This window comes from Lepidochelys olivacea, assembly GCF_965140295.1.
Source record: "Lepidochelys olivacea isolate rLepOli2 genome assembly, chromosome: 25".
Lineage (NCBI taxonomy): Eukaryota > Metazoa > Chordata > Testudines > Cheloniidae > Lepidochelys > Lepidochelys olivacea.
This window is the reverse complement of record NC_140435.1, coordinates 3,416,056-3,437,718: the sequence shown is the minus strand read 5'-3', so window position 1 is coordinate 3,437,718 and position 21,663 is coordinate 3,416,056. Positions and strand designations below refer to the sequence as shown.

The window sequence follows — 21,663 nt, the reverse complement described above, 5'->3', positions numbered from 1 at the left end:
GAGGGGGACTTTCAACTGTAGTTGGCTTTCTGAGCCCCATTTACTGTGCAGAAATACCCCCATCTGTGAAGGCCTAGCTAATTGGGAACAGGGAGGGAGGGCACATTCACACTGTTCTCTGTGAGAAGTAGAGTGGTGCTGGCGGGATCTGGATCCATTCCAGGGCACCTAGATTTGTGCCTCAGTTTAGTTGGTTGCTTGTGTTTTATCCAGTATTAAGTTGCAGATTGAACTTCTTCATTTAGAGAAAGACCTGGGAGTTCTTGTTTTTTTTACAACAGACCTTCTGCATTTGAGAACACTGGCTGGCTCCTTTTGGTTTTACTTCGTGAAGCCCACATCATTCTGAACTTCGTCTGCTTCCCAGAACTGCAGAGAGATCTGATGGTTTAAAAACACACAATTCCTCGTCTGTAGCTTAGTCAAACCATTTAATCTCATTTTGGTGAGTACAGGGGCCGGGAGTTCTGGGCTCTTGCCAAATCTAAGATTTACCCTGTGGGGGCAGGACAAAATCACCTCACCTCTCTGTGAGTCAGTTTCCTTGGGAGTTGAGATCAGCTGCCTGTCCACCCACAGGGACTGGTTAGGGTTAGTTAACCGGATTTTGTAAAACCTTGAATGAAAACTGCTGTAACTGCCAAGTATTTATTTCTTATTAAATTATGGAATTTCTCTAGGGTGTGCAGGGTTTTTTCCCACTCACTCACCATTAGGCTTCTGAAATCAATCAGCCCCTCTAATGGGGCTTGTTACCCCTTGCTCTTTAGGTTTATAAACTAGCCACAAAACCTCAGTATTGATTTACAGCCTTACTGCTGCAACTGCTGAGGGGTCTGAGGGGAGCAAAGTGGTGGCAGAGTAAGTTTAATGAGAATGGGAAAGACAGTGGAGCCAGACAGGAGTGTAGGAAGCATGGTCTATTTTTAGGACAAGGCTGGCATATCCCATATTTATCGAAGTCACAGTTCCAGATGCCTCACATGAGCAAAGGGTGCTGAAGGGCTGAGTTAAAATTAACTCCTCCAGCTGACAACCAACATGGACTGTGCGCAGGAACCAGAAGGGCTGAGACTTCAGGCAGAACCAGTTCCTGACACCACTCTTGAGATTGGACAGAGACTTTTCCAGGTCAACCGTGGTGCACTATCTCTCCACAGTCGCTATTTTGAGGCCATGTTTTTTGGGGGCACTAGAGAGAGCGCCGAACACCACATAGTGATCAGAGGAGTAGATGCAGAGACTTTCCAAGTGCTTCTCGAGTTCACTCACACAGCGAAGGTGCTCGTAACTCTGCACAATGTCACTCGCCTGCTGGAAACAGCTGACTTCCTCCAGTTTGAGAGAGTGAAAAGGATGTGCGAGAAGTTCCTGGAGAGGGAACTGCACGTTTCCAATTGTCTGAGCCTGATGGCCTATGCCCAATGCTTCGCCTGTCCAGAGCTTCATGCATCAGCTCTCAGTGTGGCTCTCACGCACTGGACGGAAGTGACTTCTCAGGAAGAATTTGAGACACTTCCCAAAGAAATGTTGCTCCAGCTCCTGCAAAATGATAACCTCTTTGTTCCCCGAGAGGATGTAGTTTTTGATACTGTGATGAAATGGGTTATGCAGGACCCAGCATCTAGGGAGGAGGCCTTCTTGGACTTGGTGGGGCAGGTCAGAGTAACCTTCCTGAGTCTTTCTTTCCTCGATATCTTGGTGAAACAAAGCAAACGCCCTGGAGAGAAGGATACTTCTGCCAGGCTGCTAAAGAAGTTAGACAGCTGCCCTCCACTCAGCTGGAGGAACATGGAGCTGTCTTCGTGCACCAGCAGGAGCTATGAGACCCTATATGTTCTGGGAGGGAAGCATGACAAGGAGCAGCAAGAATTGTTTCAGTTTCAACCTAAATCTGGCACCTGGCATCTTTGCTCTCCACTGCAACGCAGGAACCTCATCCAGTACGCAGTGGCAGCAGTAGGTAACTCTCCCTTAGATGCATGTGTACCCAGGAGAACTCTTTGCAGCAAATAATGCAGGTGGCACCTAGTAAGAACTAGGCAAATTCAGAGGAAGTCAGGGTTTGGAGCCTTGATTGCCATGGGCTCAGATTCTCCCCCCATTAAACCATCAGTGCTGCTAGTGACTTAACTCAGACCTAAAGTTCACTTTGGTTCAAAGACCTGTTAGTCCTGGTGGTCTGGCTGTAAGGGGTTTGTATGGGGACTTGACTGAAAAAAGGAAATATTCATTCTTTCTGAATGTGATGACCATGGGGCATAAACATTAAAGCTATGACTCTACTCCCACTTACATTGGTTGTACAGAGTAACTCTATTGTATAGCTCCCTTTTTGGGCCAGAGCCCTCTCTGTCACAGGGATGAGCTTCAGAATTAACTCCACGGACCTGAGTGCCTTACACTGAGTGCATTACTCTTATGGGAGAGTCATTATATTCTGTTAGCCTGACACATCTGAGCAAATACTGAAAGAAATGTTGTAAACTGGTGTGACAGTGCAAATTAAAGGGCAGATTAGCTATGTCTATCTTTGCAGCCATTTTGTGATGGCTTTGGGGTGATCAAGTTGTAAAGGGATGAATACTCGTGGAATGCACATTTAAGCTTAGTTCTATACAGAAAACCTTATTTTAAGAGTTAGCTTCCTCCTATAAGGGAAGAGAAACGAGGCCATCCGACTTACATGACCAATCACAATGCAGGCAGTGCAGCTAAATTTCAAATACCGAGTATCAAATATTTGCAGCAAACTGTTCATGACTCATCCTTATTAGAAGCTGAAGGAGAGATTAAGACTCCAGTCCTGCACTCTGATATACACGGGCAGACCCCATACCTACCTGGAGTCCCATTGATTCCAAGGAGAACTTACTCAGGTGCAAGGGACTCCACATAGATCAGGCTGAAGGAAGGAAGCCTAAATGTGCAAATTGCTTGAGGGGAAGTGGGCAGCAGGATATGCATGAGGATGGCTGAGAGATGCCTCTGCCTGACATTTCTTTCCATTCTATCCTCAGGGAACTTCCTTTTTGTGACAGGAGGTTATTTCCGAGATGAGTTTGTGTGGTACAGCGTGGACTGGGTGTTGATCTATAATTGCTGGGACAACAACTGGCTGGAAGGGCCTGCTATGAAGCAGTCTCGCAACAGCCATTGTGCCGTAGGGGCTGGGCTGTATTTGTACGCTCTTGGAGGGAGCACAGATGAAGGGATAATCCCAGATGTGGAGCGCCTGGCATTAATGGACTCTCAGTGGCAAAGCATGAGCCCCATGGTTCAGCCTGTGGAGAGAGCAGGTGCAGTCAGTGTGGGGACCAGGCTTTACGTGGTCTGTGGCCTGGATGAAAAGGGAGATGTGTATGGTGGCATGCAGAGACTGGACATGGAGAAGGATGTTTGGGATGTCATCTCCTTCTCTCCGCTTCCCAGGTGAGGAACTGTTCTCTGGGATGTGACTCCCTGAAAAAGATTTCACAGAGATTTCATTGAAGTCAATGGCAAAACTCCTATTGACTTCAGTAGAGCTGAATTTCACCTCTGGTTGGTCTGGTATGATCCATCTGATCATGCTGGTTTCTGTTACAGTGACACAAGAGGCTGCACTCAGAGCCTCAATGTGCAGGGTGCAGCTCAAATCTATCTGCCCCAAAGAGCATACACTTCATTTAACTCCAGGTGCCCCAAGTGAGTGTTACAAACAAATGTGTGGAGGGAGCAGAAAAGGGGGTCATGAGTCACACACATCTGCTTCTGCCCAGAACAGTGCATGCGGTTTGCTGAGGGTTTATTTACTTCTCTCTTTAGAAATAAACATACCAGTAGTAGAAGTTCCTGCTCTGCCCCCTTGCCAGAGGTTGAGGTTGTCTGCTCTCAAGTTAGTGTGAGTCTGAATCAATATAAAAAGGGACAATGCCAAGATGAAAATCACATCAAAGATTTGCAAAGTAAAGAATCAGAAAGCATTTAGTTAAAGGGTCCTCAGACATTTCATTGGTTGCCTTGACAGTATTTTAACAGATTTTTTTGTTTCACAGGATGGTGAATAGAGGATGTGTCCACATGTCCTATCCCATTCATGGGTCCATACATTTCACAGCCAGAAGGGATCCCTATGATCATGTAGTCTGTCCTCCTGCATTCCACAGGCCAAACAACCTCACACACTCCTCATATCTAATCCAGCAACTTATAGCTGAGCTACAGCATAGCTTTTAGAATGACAGCAAATCCTGATTTAAAGACTTGAAGTACTGGAGAATTTACGGCACCCCTTGATGACTTGTTCCAATGGTTATTCATTCATTGTTAAAATAGACATCTTTATTTCAGTTAGAACTTTGCTAACTTCAGGCAATGGCTTGTAATTGAATTAGAGCATATTTAATAGAAAGATTGATCCAGCATTTGTTTAAAGGCTTCAAATGAAGGCAAATTGACCACATCCATTGCTAATCTGTTCCAATGGTTAATTACAGTCACTATTAAAAATGTGCATTTTATTTCCAGTTAGAATGTTGCTGACTTCAACTTCCAGCCATTGGATCTTATGTCATAGAATCATAGAATCTCAGGGTTGGAAGGGACCTCAGGAGATCATCTAGTCCAACCCCCTGCTCAAAGCAGGACCAATCCCCAATTAAATCATCCCAGCCAGGGCTTTGTCAAGCCTGACCTTAAAAACTTCTAAGGAAGGAGATTCTACCACCTCCCTGACTGACCTGTAGTTCCCAGGATTCTCCTCCTTCCCTCTCTGCTAAATTAAAGAACCATCTAGTACCACATAATCATAGAATATTAGGGTTGGAAGAGATCTCAGGAGATCTAGTCCAATCCCCTGCTCAAAGCAGGACCAACACCAACTAAATCATCCCAGCCAAGGCTTTGTCAAGTTGGGCTTTAAAAAACCTCTAAGGATGGAGATTCCACCACCTCCCTAGGTAACCCATTCCAGTGCTTCATCACCCTCCTAGTGAAATAGTGTTTCCTAATATCCAACCTAAACCTCCCCTCTACAATTTGAGACCATTGCTCCTTGTTCTGTCATCTGCTACCACTGAGAACAGTCTAGATCCATCCTCTTTGGAACCCCCCTTCAGGTAATTGAAGGCTGCTACCAAATCCCCCCTCATTCTTCTCTTCTGCAGACTAAACAAGCCCAGTTCCCTCAGCCTCTGCTCGTAAGTCATGTGCCCCAGCCCCCGATCCTTTTCTTTGCCCTCCACTGGACTCTCTCCAATTTGTCCACCTCCCTTCTGTAGTGGGGGGACCAAAACTGGACGCAATACTCCAGATATGGCCTCACCAATGCCGAACAGAGGGGAATAATAATGTCCCTCGATCTGCTGGCAATGCTCCTACTAATACAGCCCAATATGCCATTGGCCTTCTTGGCAACAAAGGCACACTGTTGACTCATATCCAGCTTCTCATCCATTGTAATCTCTAGTCCTATTCTGCTCAACTGCTGCTTAGCCAGTTGGTCCCCAGCCTGTAGCGGTGCATGGGATTCTTCCTTCCTAAGTGCAGAACTCTGCACTTGTCCTTGCTGAACCGCATCAGACTTCTTTTGGCCCAATTCTCCAATTTGCCTAGGTCACGCTGGACCCTATCCCTACCCTCCATCATCTCTACCTTTCCCCCCATTTTAATGTAATCTGTGAACTTGCTGAGGGTGCAATTAATCCCATCATCCAGACCATTAATAAAGATGTTGAACAAAACCGGCCCCAGAACCGACCCCTGGGGCACTCCGCTTCATATCGGCTGCCAACCAGACTCCAGCCGTTGATCGCTACCCACCGAGCCCGACAATCTAGTCATCTTTTTCTGTCCACCTTAGAGTCCATTCATCCAATCCATACTTTTTTAACTTGCTGGCAAGAATACTGTGGGAGGCCGAATCAAACACTTTGCTATAATCAAGATTTATCACATCCACCGCTTTCCTCATATACACAGAGCCAGTTATCTCATCGTAGAAGGCAATCAAAGGCATGACTTGCCCTTGGTGAATCCATGTTGACTATTCCTAATCACCTTCCTCTCCAAGTGCTTCAAAATGGATTCTTTGAGGACCTGCTCCATGATTTTTCCAATGACTGAGGTGAGGCTGACCAGTCTGTAGTTCCCCGGGTTCTCTTTTTTAAATATGGACACTGTTTGCCTTTTTCCAATCGTCTGGGACCTCCCCCAATCACCACGAATTTTCAGAGGTAATGGCCAATGGTTCTGCAATCACATCAGCCAACTCCCTCAGCACCCTTGGATGCATTAGATCTGAACCCATGGAGTTGTGCATGTCCAGCTTTTCTAAATAGTCCTTAACCTGTTCTTTCACCACTGAGGACTGCTCACCTCCTCCCCATGCTGTGTTGCCCAGTGCAGCAGTCTGGGAGCTGACTTTGTCTGTGAAGACTGAGGCAAAAAAAGCATTGAGTACTTCAACTTTTTCCACATCATCTGTTACTAGGTTCCCTCCCCCATTCAGTAAGGGTCCAACACTTTCCCTGACCAACTTCTTGTTGCTAACATACCTGTAGAAACCTTTCTTGTTACCCTTCACATCTCTTGCTAGCTGCAACTTCAACTGTGCCTTGGCTTTCCTGATTGCATGTTCTAGCAATACTTTTATACTCCTCCCTAGTCATCTGTCCAAATTTCCGCTTCTTGTAAGCTTCCTTTTTGAGTTTAAGCTCACCGAAGATTTAACGGTTGTGCCAAGCTGGTCACCTGCCATATTTGCTATTCTTTCTGCACTTTGGGATGGTTTGTTCCTGTGCCCTCAATAAGGCTTCTTAAAAATACAGCAGATGTCAGGGTGATTGAAGTCCAGCATTAGAACCAGGGCCTGTGATCTGGAGACTTCAGTTAGTTGTCCAAAGAAAGCCTCGTCTACCTCATCCTTCTGATCCGGTGGTCTATAGCACACGCCCACCATGACATCACCTCTGTTGCTCTCGCCTCTAAACTTAACCCAAAGACTCTCAACAGGCTTTTCTTCAGTTTCAAACTGGAGTTCTGAGCAATCCTACTACTCCCTTACATACAGTGCAACTCCTCCACCTTTCCTCCCATACCTGTCCTTCTTGAACAGTTTATACCCATTCATGACAGTGCTCCAATCATGTGAACTGCCCCACCAAGTTTCTGTTATTCCAATCACATCATAGTTCCTTCATTGTGCCAGGACTTCCAATTCTTCCTGCTTGTTTCCTAGGCTTCTTGCGTTTATGTACATGCACCTAAGAAAACTAGCCGATTGCTCTACTTTCTCACTATGAATTAGGAGGCTTCCCATCTTGTACGCTCCTCCTTGTGTTTCCTCCCAGTATCCCCCGTCCCCACTTACCTCTGGGTTTAGATCAACATCCCCAGCGAACGTAGTTTAAAGCCCTCCTCACTAGGTTAGGAAGCCTGCCTGCAAAGATGCTCTTCCCTCTCTTCACTAGGTGAATCCCATCTCTTCCTAGCTATCCCTCTTCCCGGAACAACATTCCATGGTGGAAAATCCAAAGCCCTTTCTCCGACATAACCTGCGTAACCACGCATTCACCTCCACAATTCGACGGTCCCTACCTGGGCTTTTTCCTTCAACAGGGAGGATAGACGAGAACACCACTTGCCCCTCAAACTTCTTCCCAGAGCCATGCAGTGATCTGGTCAAGGTCGTTCTTGGCAGTATTGTTAGGGAAAAAGGGTTCCCCTCCCGTCTAGGGTTAGGAGGGTAGCCTTCCCTGGACTTCTGTATTAGCCAAACAAAACACAGAGTCTTGGCTCTTTGATAAAGTGAGGCACTTTATTGCTAGCAAATACGACAGCTGAAGGGCTCACCAATTCCTTTTCAGAGGAAAATGGTGAAGCCCCGAACAAAGAACAGGGATGAGCTTTTATAGCTTGGTTCAACATACATTGTGATATCTCTTCCAGTTCGAACCGGTTAACCCAGTCTGTTTGAAGTTCTGGGGTAGGTACGAGCATGGAGGCTTATCTGTATAAGGAATTCTCTTCCCAAAAGCAGGGAGTGCAGGTTACACACAGTTCACATTCTTTCTATCCATAAACAAAGTAGAAAGGACAGATAAGCATAGAAAAAAGACAGCAGCGTAGCTTTACATGATTATAGGGTCGTTTTCTGGGTTTTTTCCCCTATCAGTATCATTGGTGCCCACGTGGAGAAGTAGGAAGGGGTAATGGTCTGAGTGCTTGATCAGTCTCGGAAACACTCTGTCACATCCTGGATTCTAGCTCCAGGCAAGCAGCACATTTTGATTCTCCTGGTCTGGTCGGCAGATGGATGACTCTGTCCCCCTTAGGAGGGAGTCCCAGACCACCACCACCATTCTCCTCTTCTTGGGAGTAGTGGTCATGGAACCCCCGTCCCTAGGACAATGCAGCCCATGTCTTCCTGCCGATGGGGTCTCCTTCTGATCCCTTCCCTCAGCAGGCTCTTCCAAATCCTTCTCTGCAGTAGTAGTATTGCATCAGATGTCTTCTCTTTGTATAAGCCCTTGCTAGACTGTAATTAAATCACATAATCATCTTCTCTTTGATAAATTAAATAGACGGAGCTCTTTTGAGTCTTTGAGTGTAAGGAGTATTTTCCAGACCTTGAATAATTCTTGTAGCTCTGCTCTAACCCTTTCCAATTTGTCAACATCCTATGTAAAGTGTGGGCACCAGAAGAAGACACAGTATACAGTAATGGTCTCACCAGTACTGTATGCAGAGGTAATACCACCTCCATATTCCTTGTCAATGTTCCCTTGTTTATATACCTAAGGATTGCATTAGCTCTTTTAGCCATACTATTGCACTGGGAGCTCATATTTATAATGACCCCTAAATCCTTCTTGCAATTACTGCTTTCCAGGACAGTTCCCCATCCTAGAAGTATGGTCCACATCCCTTGTTCCTAAATGTATGACATTGCATTTAGGTATAATCAAAACATATATTCTTTAATTGCATCCAGCTACACAGCAGTCTGGATCGGTTGGTTATCAGTGACCTGTCTTCATTGTATTTAGATTTCCACTGATGTGTGTGTCATCTTCAAATTTTATTTACAATTATTTATGTTTCCTTCTATGACATTGTTAAAAATATTGAATAGCACTGGTCCTCTCTTTGATTATCTGGAGATATTGACAACCATGTGTAATAATAACAGTTCAAATTCCTTCCCTGATCACTGCAGATGCAGCTTGATGGGCCAAAATATAACACTCCATGTTTTATCAATTTATCCGTTACTGCCTCAGTTCTTTTATCCTTTCATGGCTGTGATAGCACATACTTTGAGAAGATGTAATATGCTGCTAGCAAATACTGATTTCCACCAAGTGTTTCTGGTAGTGTGTCTTTTCAATTTGTATGAACTCCCAGGGCTCACTAGGTGGGGTATTTCCTCTAAATGAGTTCTTCCTTTTCTTGCTGGTGCTTTCCTTTCTTGACAGGTAAAGCAGGAATGCACCCAGGCCTTCACATCTGTTGTATGCCTTGTTCAGTGTCTTTTCATACCTCAGGTAACCTGTTGCTTTGTTATCATGAAGACACTCCAGTACAGTTCTCTGCAAGCTTGCTTGCAAGACAATCCTGTTGCCTGCATACATCAGCCAGTTGGTAGCGAGATCAATGGATAATCATTCTTGCACTGTGCTAATGTGGGTGTCCTTCAGTAGATCTTTTGGCACCAAACATAACTCAGGGTCCTTAAGCTGTTCTTGTCAGATGTCCTTACAAGAGCAGGCAGAGTCTATTCTCATTGCCCTCACCCAGCTGAGCGCATCTGCAGCCATGTTTTGCTTTCCAGATTTATGGTGAACTGTGAGTGTATATCCAGACAGTTTGTGAATCCATCTGCACAAGCATCCCTCTGGGTGGCACTTCATAAGGAGCGGTTACCCAGGGTTTTTTAAACCCAAAGCTTTAGGTAACTTTACTTTTTGTGAGGTGGTATCAGGAAATAAATTAATGGAGACACATTACGTCTGTCTGCTAGATGGTTGGCATAAATCATACAAAGAGCTTGTCTACACTCTGGGGGATTGATGCGCAGTGATTGATGCATCGGCAGTCAATTTAGCGGGTCTAGTGAAGACCTACTAAATCCACCGCAGATTGCTCTCCCATCGACTCCTGTACTCCACCTGAACGAGAAGCGCAAGGGGAGTCTATGGTAGAGCAGCTCTAGTCAACATCACATAGTGTGGACCCCGTGGTAAGTAGATCTAAGTACATCGACTTCAGCTATGTTATTCACATAGCTGAAGTTGCGTAACTTAGATCGATCTCCCCACCTAGTGTAGAGAAGGCCAAAGTTAAGTGCTTTTATTTAAAGTCTTTACTTTTAGTCTTCAGCACTTTTACAGGAATGCCTTTACTGAAAGCTTTTGCTTTGTTTAGTCTTGAGCACATACAAACACAGTATATTATAGCATTATCCCACTAGTCTGGAGCAGTTTTTGAGTATTTTAACAGCAGAGTTTTGGTGGCCAGCTTTCAGTCTGCTGCTGGAGACTTTTTTAATGTTCACAAAGCAATCCGCCTGTCTCAGACCCTTAATTTTTTTTATACAGTAACTTTGCACTTAAAAAGAAAAGGAGTACTTGTGGCACCTTAGAGACTAACCAGTTTATTTGAGCGTAAGCCGATGAAGTGAGCTACAGCTACACGGCTGTTACTCTGAAACCTGCACTTAACATCCTCCTGCTTAACGTTGTTTCGAAGTTACGTCGCTGCTCCATTAAGAAACATGCTCCTTTAAAGTTGTGCAATGCTCCCTGATAGTGTCATTTGGCTGCCTGCTCTGTCCACTGTGTGTATCATAGAATCATAGAACATCAGGGTTGGAAGGGACCTCAGGAGGTCATCTAGTCCAACCCCCTTCTCAAAACAGGACCAATCCCCAACTAAATCATCTGTGGCAGAGCTCCAACCTTGTCCCCGTGGGTCCCGCACTTCCAGGTGGTTTATGCTAGCTTTGGAGGCTCACTGCAACCCTCCACATAGCCCTTCTCTCTCTAGGGCCAGGGATACAGTCTACTGAGCCCTTTTCATCATAAGCCAGCAATGGAGGTTGGTGAGAGAATTCCCAAAGTCTCTGTTGCTCCTACAGCCTCGTGCCAAAATAGTTTAGCCTCCTGTCCTGACAGGGGCCTGTTTTCCCCTCCCAGGAGGTGTTTCTGTAGTGGTGGGTTGGGGGGAACCTGGGCCCGCCCTCTACTCTGGGTTCCGGCCCAGGGACCCTAATGGTAGCAGCTGTTGGCAGCTGACCTTTCACTGCCAGAGTTGCTACATTTCTCTAGGCCACTTCCCCACAACTCTCCTGCTTCTCCCTTTCCTCAGGGCTCCCTTACCAATGACTTGAGGGTGTCTTCATTAACCAGCCCTTCAGCCACACTTCCTCTTCTCTGGCTCCTCTCTGCCTGACTGGAGTGAGCCCTTTTATATTATCAGAGGGGCCTTAGAGTCAGGGGGTTACATTAGCTTAATGGCCTCACCTGACTCTTTGCAGGTTAATTGGAGTCAGGTGTTCTCATTAGCCTGAAGCAGCCCCTGCTCTGGTCAGTCAGGGAACAGAACCCTGTTCATCCAGTGGCCAGTAGACCCATCTTCGGCTCCTCTGCTGAACCCGGCTGGCCTGGAGGGAGACTGCTGCTGCTGCTGGGCCTTGGGCTCTTGCTGCTGCTATCACCACTCCAGCTGCTCCCTTGGCTGGGCCGGACACCACCCACCCACCCCCCTTCTGTGCTACCTGGTTGCTGACCAGCTGCTGGACCTCCCCTGCCCACACACACGCTCGGGTGCTGCTACTGCTCCTTGCCGGGGGCTGCTGGCCTGCTCCCCACGGGGGGGGGAGTGAGGGGCCCCAGCCGTTGCTGCTGTGAACACCATCACCACCACCGCCTTAGAGAGGCCCTTTCTGCCTGCCAGTGCCTGGCCACCGGACTGCCATCTGGAGCTGCTGCTGCCCTTGCTGCCCGGGAGCTGCTGGGCCCTAGAGGAGGAAGACGAAGAGGACCTGCCGTTACTGGGGGAGTGCGCAGAGACTCTGCAGACCACTGTGGAGGGGGCCATGAAGGACTGAGTAACTTTTGAACTGTGCTCTTGTGGTGGGGGTTTTGACTGTGTTTGTGGGGACACAGGGGGTGGAGTGTGGAGCTGCCCCCCGATCCATCTGCATCACCGCCCCCTCCACCACCACCCCCTCCACCACCCCCACTGGCAGTTTACCACCTGCCTCAGCTCCTACCTCTGGACTCAGTTGCTTGCTTAGCTTGCCACGCCCTGATTCCACCATTTGGGCCCCCCCCGGACTGCCCACTCCACAGCTTTGCCCCTTGCAGCATTTTGCCCCTCCCCTTTGCCCTAGCCCCCTTACTAGCTTCAGTTTGTTTGCCTGCCCTGCCCATTTCCCTCTGCAGCTTTTGTGTGTTTGGCCCGCCCCAGCCTCCGAAGCTAGCCCCTTGGTTTCCCTGTCCTACCTCCAGCCCGCTTAGCCCCTTGCTCCGTGCGCCAATGCCCCCTCCCATGTGCTTGTGCCACTCCTCATTTTAGTTTGAACCCCCTTCACTGCACCCCTCAATGCTGTTGTATTCCCCCTCCCCTAGTGCAGCTAGAGGAGCCTGAATCCCACCCTATGTTGTTGATTGACCGCTAGCCCCTGATTTGCACCCCTGTCCAGCCCACCCCTTTTGGGACCCTCTTCCCCTGCCTGCAGCCTAGCGGGGAGGAGTGATCGACCTGCTTCCCCTTTCCCCTCCTCCTTCTGGTGTCTCCCCCTCCCTCCCTGCTCATGATGGCAGGGGACAAGGTGGGTGGGATCCCTCTGGCAGACCCCGCCGTCCCTCCCACACCCGCCGCCCTGTTGCCCTCCCCCCAAGCCTCTATCTCCGCTGTTGCAGCCGAACCACCTGCTACTGCCTCCGCTGTGGGGGAAAGGGTCTTCTTTAGCCCTCTCACAGTTCGTACGGCTGGAGTGGTGACCCTGTTCTCCCCTGACCTGCGGCCTGAGGTGCTGGGGGTCACCAAGGCTGTGCCGGGCTGCCTGCTGCACCTCTGGGCCCATATGGAGGGGCTCATGGTCAATCTTGTTAACATCTGTGCCCTGACATCGGGCCCGGAGCAGCTACGATTCTATCAGCAGGTGTCCACCTTCCTTGGCATCTTGGATCCTCGCAAGTGCCTGGTCCTGGGCGGGGACTTTAACACCACCCTCGAGGAGCGGGCTCGCTCAGGGACCAAGCAGTGCCCGGCCGCCACGGATGTCCTCCGGGAGATAGTTGAACATCACTCCCTGGTGGATGTCTGGTGCGACCATCACCCGGACGATGTTTCGATGTTCACCTTTGTCTGGGTGGAGGCCCATCAGTTGCGCCACTCCCGCTGGGACCACATTTATTTATCACGTTTGCACCTTTCACAGGCCCACTCCTCCAGCATCCGGCCGGCCCCGTTCTCCGATCATTACTTAGCCATCGTGACGGTCTCTCTCTGTGCAGAGAGGCTGGGGCCAGGCTATTGGCATTTTAACAACAGCTTGTTGGAGGATGTGGGCTTCGTGGCGTCCTTCTGGGAGTTCTGGCTGGCCTGGTGAGGGCAGCGGCGTGCCTTTCCCTCGGCACAGCGGTGGTGGGACCTGGGGAAGGTGTGCGCCTGGCTCTTCTGCCGTGACTACACCCGGGGCGCCAGCCGACAGAGGGATGCAGCGATAGGGCAGTTGGAACGGGAGGTCTTAGAGCTGGAGAGGTGTCTGGCCGCCAGCCCCGAGGATCCATCCCTCTGCGGGGTGTGCCGGGAGAAGCGGGAGGAGCTCCAGGCCCTCGAGGAGCATTGGACCCGGGGTGCCTTTGTTCGATCCCACATCTGCCTCCTTCGGGAGATGGATCATGCTCCCGCTTCTTCTATGCCCTGGAGAAAAAGAGGGGGGCCAAGAAACACGTCACCTGCCTCCTCACAGAGGATGGCACCCCCCTCACGGATCCGGCGGAGATGTGTGGGAGGGCCAGGGCTTTTACACAGGCCTTTTCTCCCCGGATCCGACCGATCCTAAAGCTTGTAGAGTGCTCTGGGACGAACTCCCGACAGTCAGCGCAGGCGACGGAGACCTGCTAGAGCTGCCTCTCACTCTGGCCGAGTTCTCGGAAGCCCTCCGCCGCCCACCAATAAATCTTCGGGCATGGACGGGCTGACTGTGGAGTTCTACCGCGTGTTCTGGGACGTCCTCAGCTCAGACCTAGTCACTGTCTGGGCTGAGTCTTTGCAGAGCGGAGTCCTCCCTCTTTCGTGCAGGTGAGCCGTGCTCACCTTATTGCCAAAGAAGGGGAACCTCCGCGATTTACGAAATTGGCGTCCCATGTTGCTCCTCAGCATGGACTACAAGGTCATAGTGAAAGCCATCTCGCTGCGGTTAGGGTCCGTGCTGGCGGATGTGATCCACCCAGGCCAGACCTACACCGTCCCGGGCCGCACCATCTTCGACAACCTGTATCTGGTCTGGGACCTCTTGGAATTCGGGTGTAGGGACGGTCTGTCATTCGCCCTCCTGTCCCTGGATCAGGAGAAGGTGTTCAACAGGGTGGATCACGGGTATCTCCTGAGCACTCTGCGAGCATTTGGCTTTGGACCCCAGTTTGTGGGTTTTCTCCAGGTGCTGTACACCTCCACAGAGTGTCTGGTCAGGCTCAACTGGACCCTGACCGAACCGGTCAGCTTTGGGCGAGGAATACGGCAGGGGTGCCCCCTCTCGGGCCAGCTGTACGCTCTGGCGATCAAGCCCTTCCTCTGTCTCCTCCACAGGAGGTTGACGGGGTTGGCTCTGTGGGAGCCGGAGCTGCGGCTGGTCCTGTCAGTGTACGCCGACCATGTGCTCCTTGTGGTCCAGGACCCGGGCTGCCATTCTTCTACCAGGACCTCCTCCGGACCTGGAAACTGCTTTCGATGACCAGGTCCGTGGCAGCCACCAAGGGGGCAGATCTCATGGAGCCCCTGCTACACAACCCCCAGCTCCGCGTGCAGGTGGCGGAGTCCCCCTTGGTGCGCCAGAGGTTCGTCCTGGCAGAAGTCACAAGAGTTGGAGACCTCCTGGACTACAACTGGGGAGATTGGCTGGATCCCCTGACACTTGCTCAGCGCATGGGGCTCTCCAGACCTCGTACTCCCTGGCGCGCACTTCAGGAGGTGAGGGCCGCTTTGCCGCCCGCTGTTCTGGTTTACCTCGACAGGCTCCTGCATGAGAGCGTGCCCCATCCGCCCTCCACCCCAGGCTCACCTGACCTTTTCATCGGGCCCCTGCCCTGTGGACCCAACTAACCCCCCTGCCCCTTCACCGTGAGCCAGCTGCATGAGCTGCAGCTAGTCTGCTTCCAGACCACGCCAAGGAAACATCTATACACGCTCGTGCTCCACACCCTTCACGTCCTCACCATCGCATCCCGCCCCGATACAAAATGGCGGGACCTCTTGCCACCTCTGGAGGGTGAGGAGCCCCGGTGGGCCAGCCTATATTCCACCTTGGTCCTGAGTCCCGCCAGGGATATCAGTTGGCTGCTCCTTCATGGAGCCGTGAGCACAGGCGTGTACTTGGTGCGGTTCACCCCTATCCCAGGCACCTTCCCCTTTCACAGCGTGAGGGAAACTCTGGTGCACACATACTTGGAGTGTGCCAGGCTGCAGCCCATATTCTGGCTCCTCACAAATATTTTGTTGTGCTTTTGGTTACGCTTTCCCCCTCACCTTTTTATTTATGCACTCCCTATCCGCAAAGTCACAGGACCTCCTAGTCAACCTCCTCCTGGCCCTGGCTAAAATGGCCATCTATAAAACCAGGGTGAGGAGAATGGCCGATGGAGTCTCTTGTGACTGTGGGGCCTATTTCCGATCCTCCATCCATTCACGTATCTGGGCAGAGTTCCTCTGGGCAGCATCCACTGACTGCCTTGACGCCTTTGAGGAGCAGTGGATGCTGTCCGGGGTTCTCTGCTCAGTGTCCCCATCTGGTTCCGTTCGTTTGACCCTTTGACCACACCCCTGTCCCTGTTATTTCATTAGTTGTCCCCCGTAATCATTTGGTGTCCAGGACCTGTGGATCCCCCTCTTAGGCTGGGGGGAAGGGGAGATCCTTTAGCACTTCCCGGATCCCAGTAGGGCTACTCTGCTGTTCCCAACTGGCCTGGGTCTATCACACATCCCAGCCAGGGCTTTGTCAAGCTTGCCCTTAAAAAACTCAAAAGAAGGAGGTTCCACCACCTCCCTAAGTAACGCATTCCGGAGTTTCACCACCCTCCTAGTGAAAAAGGTTTTCCGAATATCCAACCTGAACCTCCCCCACTGCAACTTGAGACCATTATTCCTTGTTCTGTCATCTGCTACCACTGAGAACAGTCTAGATCCATCCTCTTTGGAACCCCCTTTCAGGTAGTTGAAAGCAGCTATCAAATCTCCCCGCACCCACCCATTCTTTTCTTCTGCAGACTAAACAATCCCAGTTCCCTCAGACTCTCCTCATAAGTCATGTGCCTAATCCTCTAATTTGTCTAGGTCCCTCTGTATCCTATCCCTATCCTCCAGCGTATCTACCGCTGCTGGAAGAGCAGCAGCTTTACAAGGGAGCATTGGACAAGTTCCTCTTCTCCACTTCCATTATACAAATATTGTACCTTTTGTAATGGAATTCTAGTGTGGCATGCAATGTATTTCCAGTTCAAATTGGAAATACCCATGTCTTTTAAGAAGGAAGTCAGGTGACCATTAGGTGCAGGCAGAAGTGGCATCATATGATGATGTGCACTGCAACGTTATTAATTGTAGATTATGGATTTAGCATGTCAAAATCAGACCCTAAATAGGCACCCCTTTGCCGAAGTACAGCTCTGAGGAGGTGATATGATACCATCCACAGGTATTCACTGGCTGTAAACACCAAGGTCAAGATCATGCCGTTTCAGCATAGATCTTCATTAGGGACATGTACTCCCCAGCATAGCTGATAACAGGAAGGGACAGAGCCATGGTTCTACTTAATTCTCCCTGCTCCATCTGGGGTGCCAAGTGCCTCTGTGGAAGTAATTTTGGAGGAGTCTCAGAGCTGTGGAACTGAAATTCTGCCCAGAATTTATGTCATGCAAGTGTCAGGACAGGGGGAGCTTTAGTTCCTCCTCTCCTACTGCACACCTGGGCCAGAGCTACTCAGAATCCAGCCCCAAGGAAGGAGAACAAGAACAGGTTGTAGAGATTAAAAATGTAAGTGAGATACTTAAAAGTAATGTGGTGAAATTAAGAGAAATATCATCTTAGCCTAAATAGCATGCAAAACTTCTAAGAGAAGGTGTGGAATTCATCCCTAACTTTCTGTGCAGCCTGTGGGTGGAATTTTAACAAGTGGAAGTGCTAGGAGGGAGGGGGAGGAACGGGGAAGCGCCACGTCTCCGCTCCTCCCCTTTCCTCCCAGAAAGCCCTAAGTGCTGCCAAACAGCTGTTTGGTGGCAGGGAAGCGCTGGGAGGAAGGGGGAATGGAAGTGGGGACGCGGTGTGCTCCGGTGTGGAGTGGGGGTGGGAAGAGGCAGGCCTGAGCATCCCCTGGCAAAGTCGGCACCTGTTCTTCTGACGGGAAGCTGCTGCTGTGTAAGGTGCTTCCTAGCGTCCTTGCTTGCCTCATTATCTGCAGCGGGCTGTGCCTGTGTGGGGTAAGCCAGGGGCACCTCCCAACCACAGTACAGTACTGTACAGTATATAATGCCTTTTGTCTGCCCCCCAAAAAATTTCCTTGGAACCTAACCTCCTGCATTTACATTAAATCTTATGGGAAAATTGGATTAGTTTAACATCATTTCACTTAAAGTTGCATTTTTTCAGGAACGTAACTCCAATGTTAAGTGAGGAGTTACTGTACTTAAAAAGCTACAAAGATATGTTAATCAAAAGTGTTATAGCTGACCAAACAAAATCAACTGTTGGGCAAAAAGCAGGTGTTACAAAAACATGTTACTAACAAAACACAAAAAAAAAAACCAAAAATGGTTAAGCAAGCAGTTTGGAGCCATTAGGCTGGCAGCTATATTTTTCCATAATGACAGTTTTAAAATATATTCAGACTTACTGTTTTTTACAGACACTTATCCCAGCGTATTAGGGAGGACATAGAGTCAGGCTAACTTCTGGGGATTGTCTTATCCTCTCCCTCCCAGCAACACCTTAGTAGTGCTAAGTTCCTGCAAAGGCCTACTAAATGCAATGAGGAGAATAATTGATAGTCCATTTTAATAATTGGCAGTGGCTTGGGCACCCGGCTGCTTGCTGAAAATGTCCCTCATCAGAGCCACTGCAGGGCACTGTGCCCTGTGTACACTGTGAATTCTGAGTATGGAAGATAGGCCTTGAAGGCCTCCACACTTGCTAGACACTCCAGTTCTGTAGCCAAATCTTTGATTTCCCTCTCATTTAATCTGCGACCTCCAAAAGCCACCACTCTGCACCTACTAAGCTCATCCATTTGTTTAAGTGCAAATCCTTCAGCAAACTTTGAGGCATCACAAGGTTACCAGGAATGGATGGGATGGATCTGCGAAGTTAAGCACAGCATGGTTTAGAAGTCCTTCTTTCAGTGACGCCGATGGTTTTTGGTGTTGCTCTGTCCAGACAAAGTTCTTCTTAATTAGCTGGTATAATGGCGCTGCTGCCCATGCTGCAAAATTTTGTACACATCTTTGTGGAACCCACAGAGAACTACAAACTATTGAACCACCTCTTCCTGGTGCTCCTCACACTGACTAGATGTCCTGGGAGGGAGATGTGACTCCTTGTAAACTGATATTTGTTTCCCAAAAATTTAAACCCTGACTCCTTAAAAAGCTTTAGGATCCTTTCCATTCCTACCAGATGTTCCTTCCCAGTTTTTGGGAAACAAATGAAGTCATCTAGGTATGTTAGTATGTCTTCAATTATCAAAACTTGGTTTAGACCATTTACTACCCTCTGAAATGTCCTTGATGCATTCATGAGTCTGAAAGGCGTTCTGCAGAACTGAAATATTCCCTAGGGTATCACAAAGGCAGTTTTTTCTCTATGCTTAGGTGCCCCTTTAATCTGATGGCAAAGGTTGAAATTTACCTCTGTGCAGGGCGAACACAAAGCTGATGCACTGGTGTGAAGGCCTGATGCTCTCCTCTGCACAAGTGAATTCATTCTAAGAGCAGATCTGTTGAGAGAGATTATAAAAACAGCCCCAAGTTGCTATTTTGGACAATCACCACACTTTAAAATATGATCACCAAAGGCTGGCATTATTTCTATTGTTTACTTTTTCACTTTCACTGGACTTGGACAGTGACACTAGACTGCTCAGTTTCTAGTCAGTTTCACTATCTAGTGGTCTTGCCCTAGCATTTTGCTCTTGTTTGGGGCTGCAGGGGGATATTTAAATGCAAAATAAAAGCAGTATTAATTGAATTAAAGAAGAAAAGAAAGGCAATTGCTATTAAATCCCAGGCCCTAAGCTCCCTGAAAGTGTCCTGGGAAAGATTAATAACTATTTAAAGGAGGTGATTTTTTCCTGAAGTGGATGGTTGCTATTGAAAGCTAAAGAGTAGCAACATTTCAGTTAACTTCTGATGCAAGTAAAGCAGAGTTGATTAGTAAAAATATTGCAGAAAGGGCCTGAGATCTTCACTCACTATCATCAAACTGAGTTATTCTCAGCATCTATACCAATTGTTCAATGGTTTTCAGTTTAGATGAAACTAGATGCATGCTGGGGGTGCTGACCCTCCTCTTTGTGTCCTGCAGAGATCACCAGTTTTCCTTCTCCCTAGGTATGACCTCTGTGTTACAGCTCTGAATGGAGCTCTCTACACCATAGGAGGTGGAGCCTTTCGCTTTGATATGGACACAGATGAATGGACCCAAGTGGATGAAGAGTGCCTGACTCAGAAATTCTTCATGGGATGCAGCACTGCCAATGGCCAAATTTATCTCCTGGGACAGAGGAAGGGGAACGTGGCTGTCCCCAACATGGTGCTCTTTGACCCTTATACTGACACATGTCAGGTGGTAAATAGCAAAGTCCCTTGCCCAGTTCCTATTTATGGGTGTGTCTCTATACGAAGATTTGACACATGGGCTTAAGCAAGGCTGGCCAGGTCACTATACAGAGAGGGATTCCAGTGTGTTAACGCTTACAAGCGCTGATATTTATTGTCTGTAGAACTTGTAGAATCTTGAAAACATCATTTATTCCTCTCCTGATTTTGTCTTTTCCAGTTTGGCAAATGCTGGTGTCCTTTGTCCTCAAGGAACCAATATGGAAATGGAAGATTTGCTCCTTTCTTTATCAAGACATCTCCGCTGGTGTCAGCATGATTCCATGAAAACATTTGTTAGCAAACTCACTAACTTGGCCTCTGCAACAGCAGAAGAAATTATAGCATTGCAGGGTCAGTCAGAAACATGGCTGTTGGGTTTTTGTTTGTGTTGTTTTGATTTTTCCAAATGACAGGACTGCAGCTTCTCAAATGCTAAAGAGCACTCCAGGCAGCAGCAGGTGAAAGGCATCTGTCCAAAGAAATCCAAATTTCAGTAGTTGAAAATTTATTTTTATTTTCAGCTCATAGGGACGACAGTACCTAAAATGCAAATAGAGCCATAGGGAGACTATAAAGACCTGAGCTACTTCATGCTTCATTCCTCTGGGTTCTTAAGGAGCTTGGCAGGGCCCTGATTTTATTTGGAAGGAAAAGAGCAAGCATATGGTAGGATTTAAACTGATTCTTTATTTAAGCCAATGCCTTCATCACCTCTGTGCTGACTCAGTTCCATGTGTAAAGTGTCACTCAGGTGTTAGGTAGCACCTAGGGAACCCTGTTCAGAGCTGCTGTTGATGGCTATGGAGAGAGTTGTACAAATGACAAGAGGAGTTGAGCCCACATACACTTTGAGCTGTTCTAATCCTATGGTGCTCAGTCAGGGGATGAAATCCTGGCCATTGAAGTCAATGGAATTTTGCAGTTAGCTACAATGAGGCCAGGATTTCACACAGAACCAGTACATTGTAACTCCCTGCTGCAACATTTCAGTTCATTATTGTGTATGAGGCTGCTTGCTTCACAGCTGGGTGACAGTTTTTGACTGAAACTGTTTCTCTGCAAAAAATGATTTGGTGTCACTGAAGTAAAAAGGAGTACTTGTGGCACCTTAGAGACTAACCAATTTATTAGAGCATAAGCTTTCGTGAGCTACAGCTCACTTCCTCAGATGCATATCGTGGAAACTGCAGCAGACTTTATATATACACAGAGAATATGAAACAATACCTACTCCCACCCCACTGTCCTGCTGGTAATAGCTTATCTAAAGTGATCATCAGGTGGGCCATTTCCAGCACAAATCCAGGTTTTCTCACCCTCCACCCCCCCACACAAATTCACTCTCCTGCTGGTGATAGCCCATCCAAAGTGACAACTCTTTACACAATGTGCATGACAATCAAGTTGGGCTATTTCCTGCACAAATCCAGGTTTTCTCACATCCCCCCACCCCCATACACACACAAACTCACTCTCCTGCTGGTAATAGCTCATCCAAACTGACCACTCTTCAAGTTTAAATCCAAGTTAAACCAGAACATCGGGGGGGGGGGGGGTTAGGAAAAAACAAGAGGAAACAGGC

At 48.4% G+C, this 21,663-nt stretch overlaps 1 protein-coding gene across 1 annotated transcript; it reads left to right on the top strand.

Annotated features, from left to right (window-relative positions):
- The first annotated feature begins 842 nt into the window (after positions 1 to 842).
- Positions 843 to 20,166, top strand: LOC311513186 (kelch-like protein 23). Its single transcript, XM_084614858.1, has 3 exons — positions 843 to 1,963; positions 3,021 to 3,432; positions 19,812 to 20,166. The coding sequence occupies exons 1-3, from the start codon at positions 1,042 to 1,044 to the stop codon at positions 20,122 to 20,124; spliced, it is 1,647 nt and encodes a 548-aa protein (XP_084470984.1). The 5' UTR covers positions 843 to 1,041; the 3' UTR covers positions 20,125 to 20,166.
- Positions 20,167 to 21,663: the final 1,497 nt, after the last annotated feature.

Coding starts and splice junctions, on each gene's coding strand:
- LOC311513186 (XM_084614858.1), top strand. CDS start 1,042: ATGGACTGTGCGCAGGAACCAGAAGGGCTGAGACTTCAGGCAGAACCA. Junction 1,964..3,020: donor GTACGCAGTGGCAGCAGTAG/GTAACTCTCCCT, acceptor TTCTATCCTCAG/GGAACTTCCTTTTTGTGACA. Junction 3,433..19,811: donor TCCTTCTCTCCGCTTCCCAG/GTGAGGAACTGT, acceptor CCTTCTCCCTAG/GTATGACCTCTGTGTTACAG.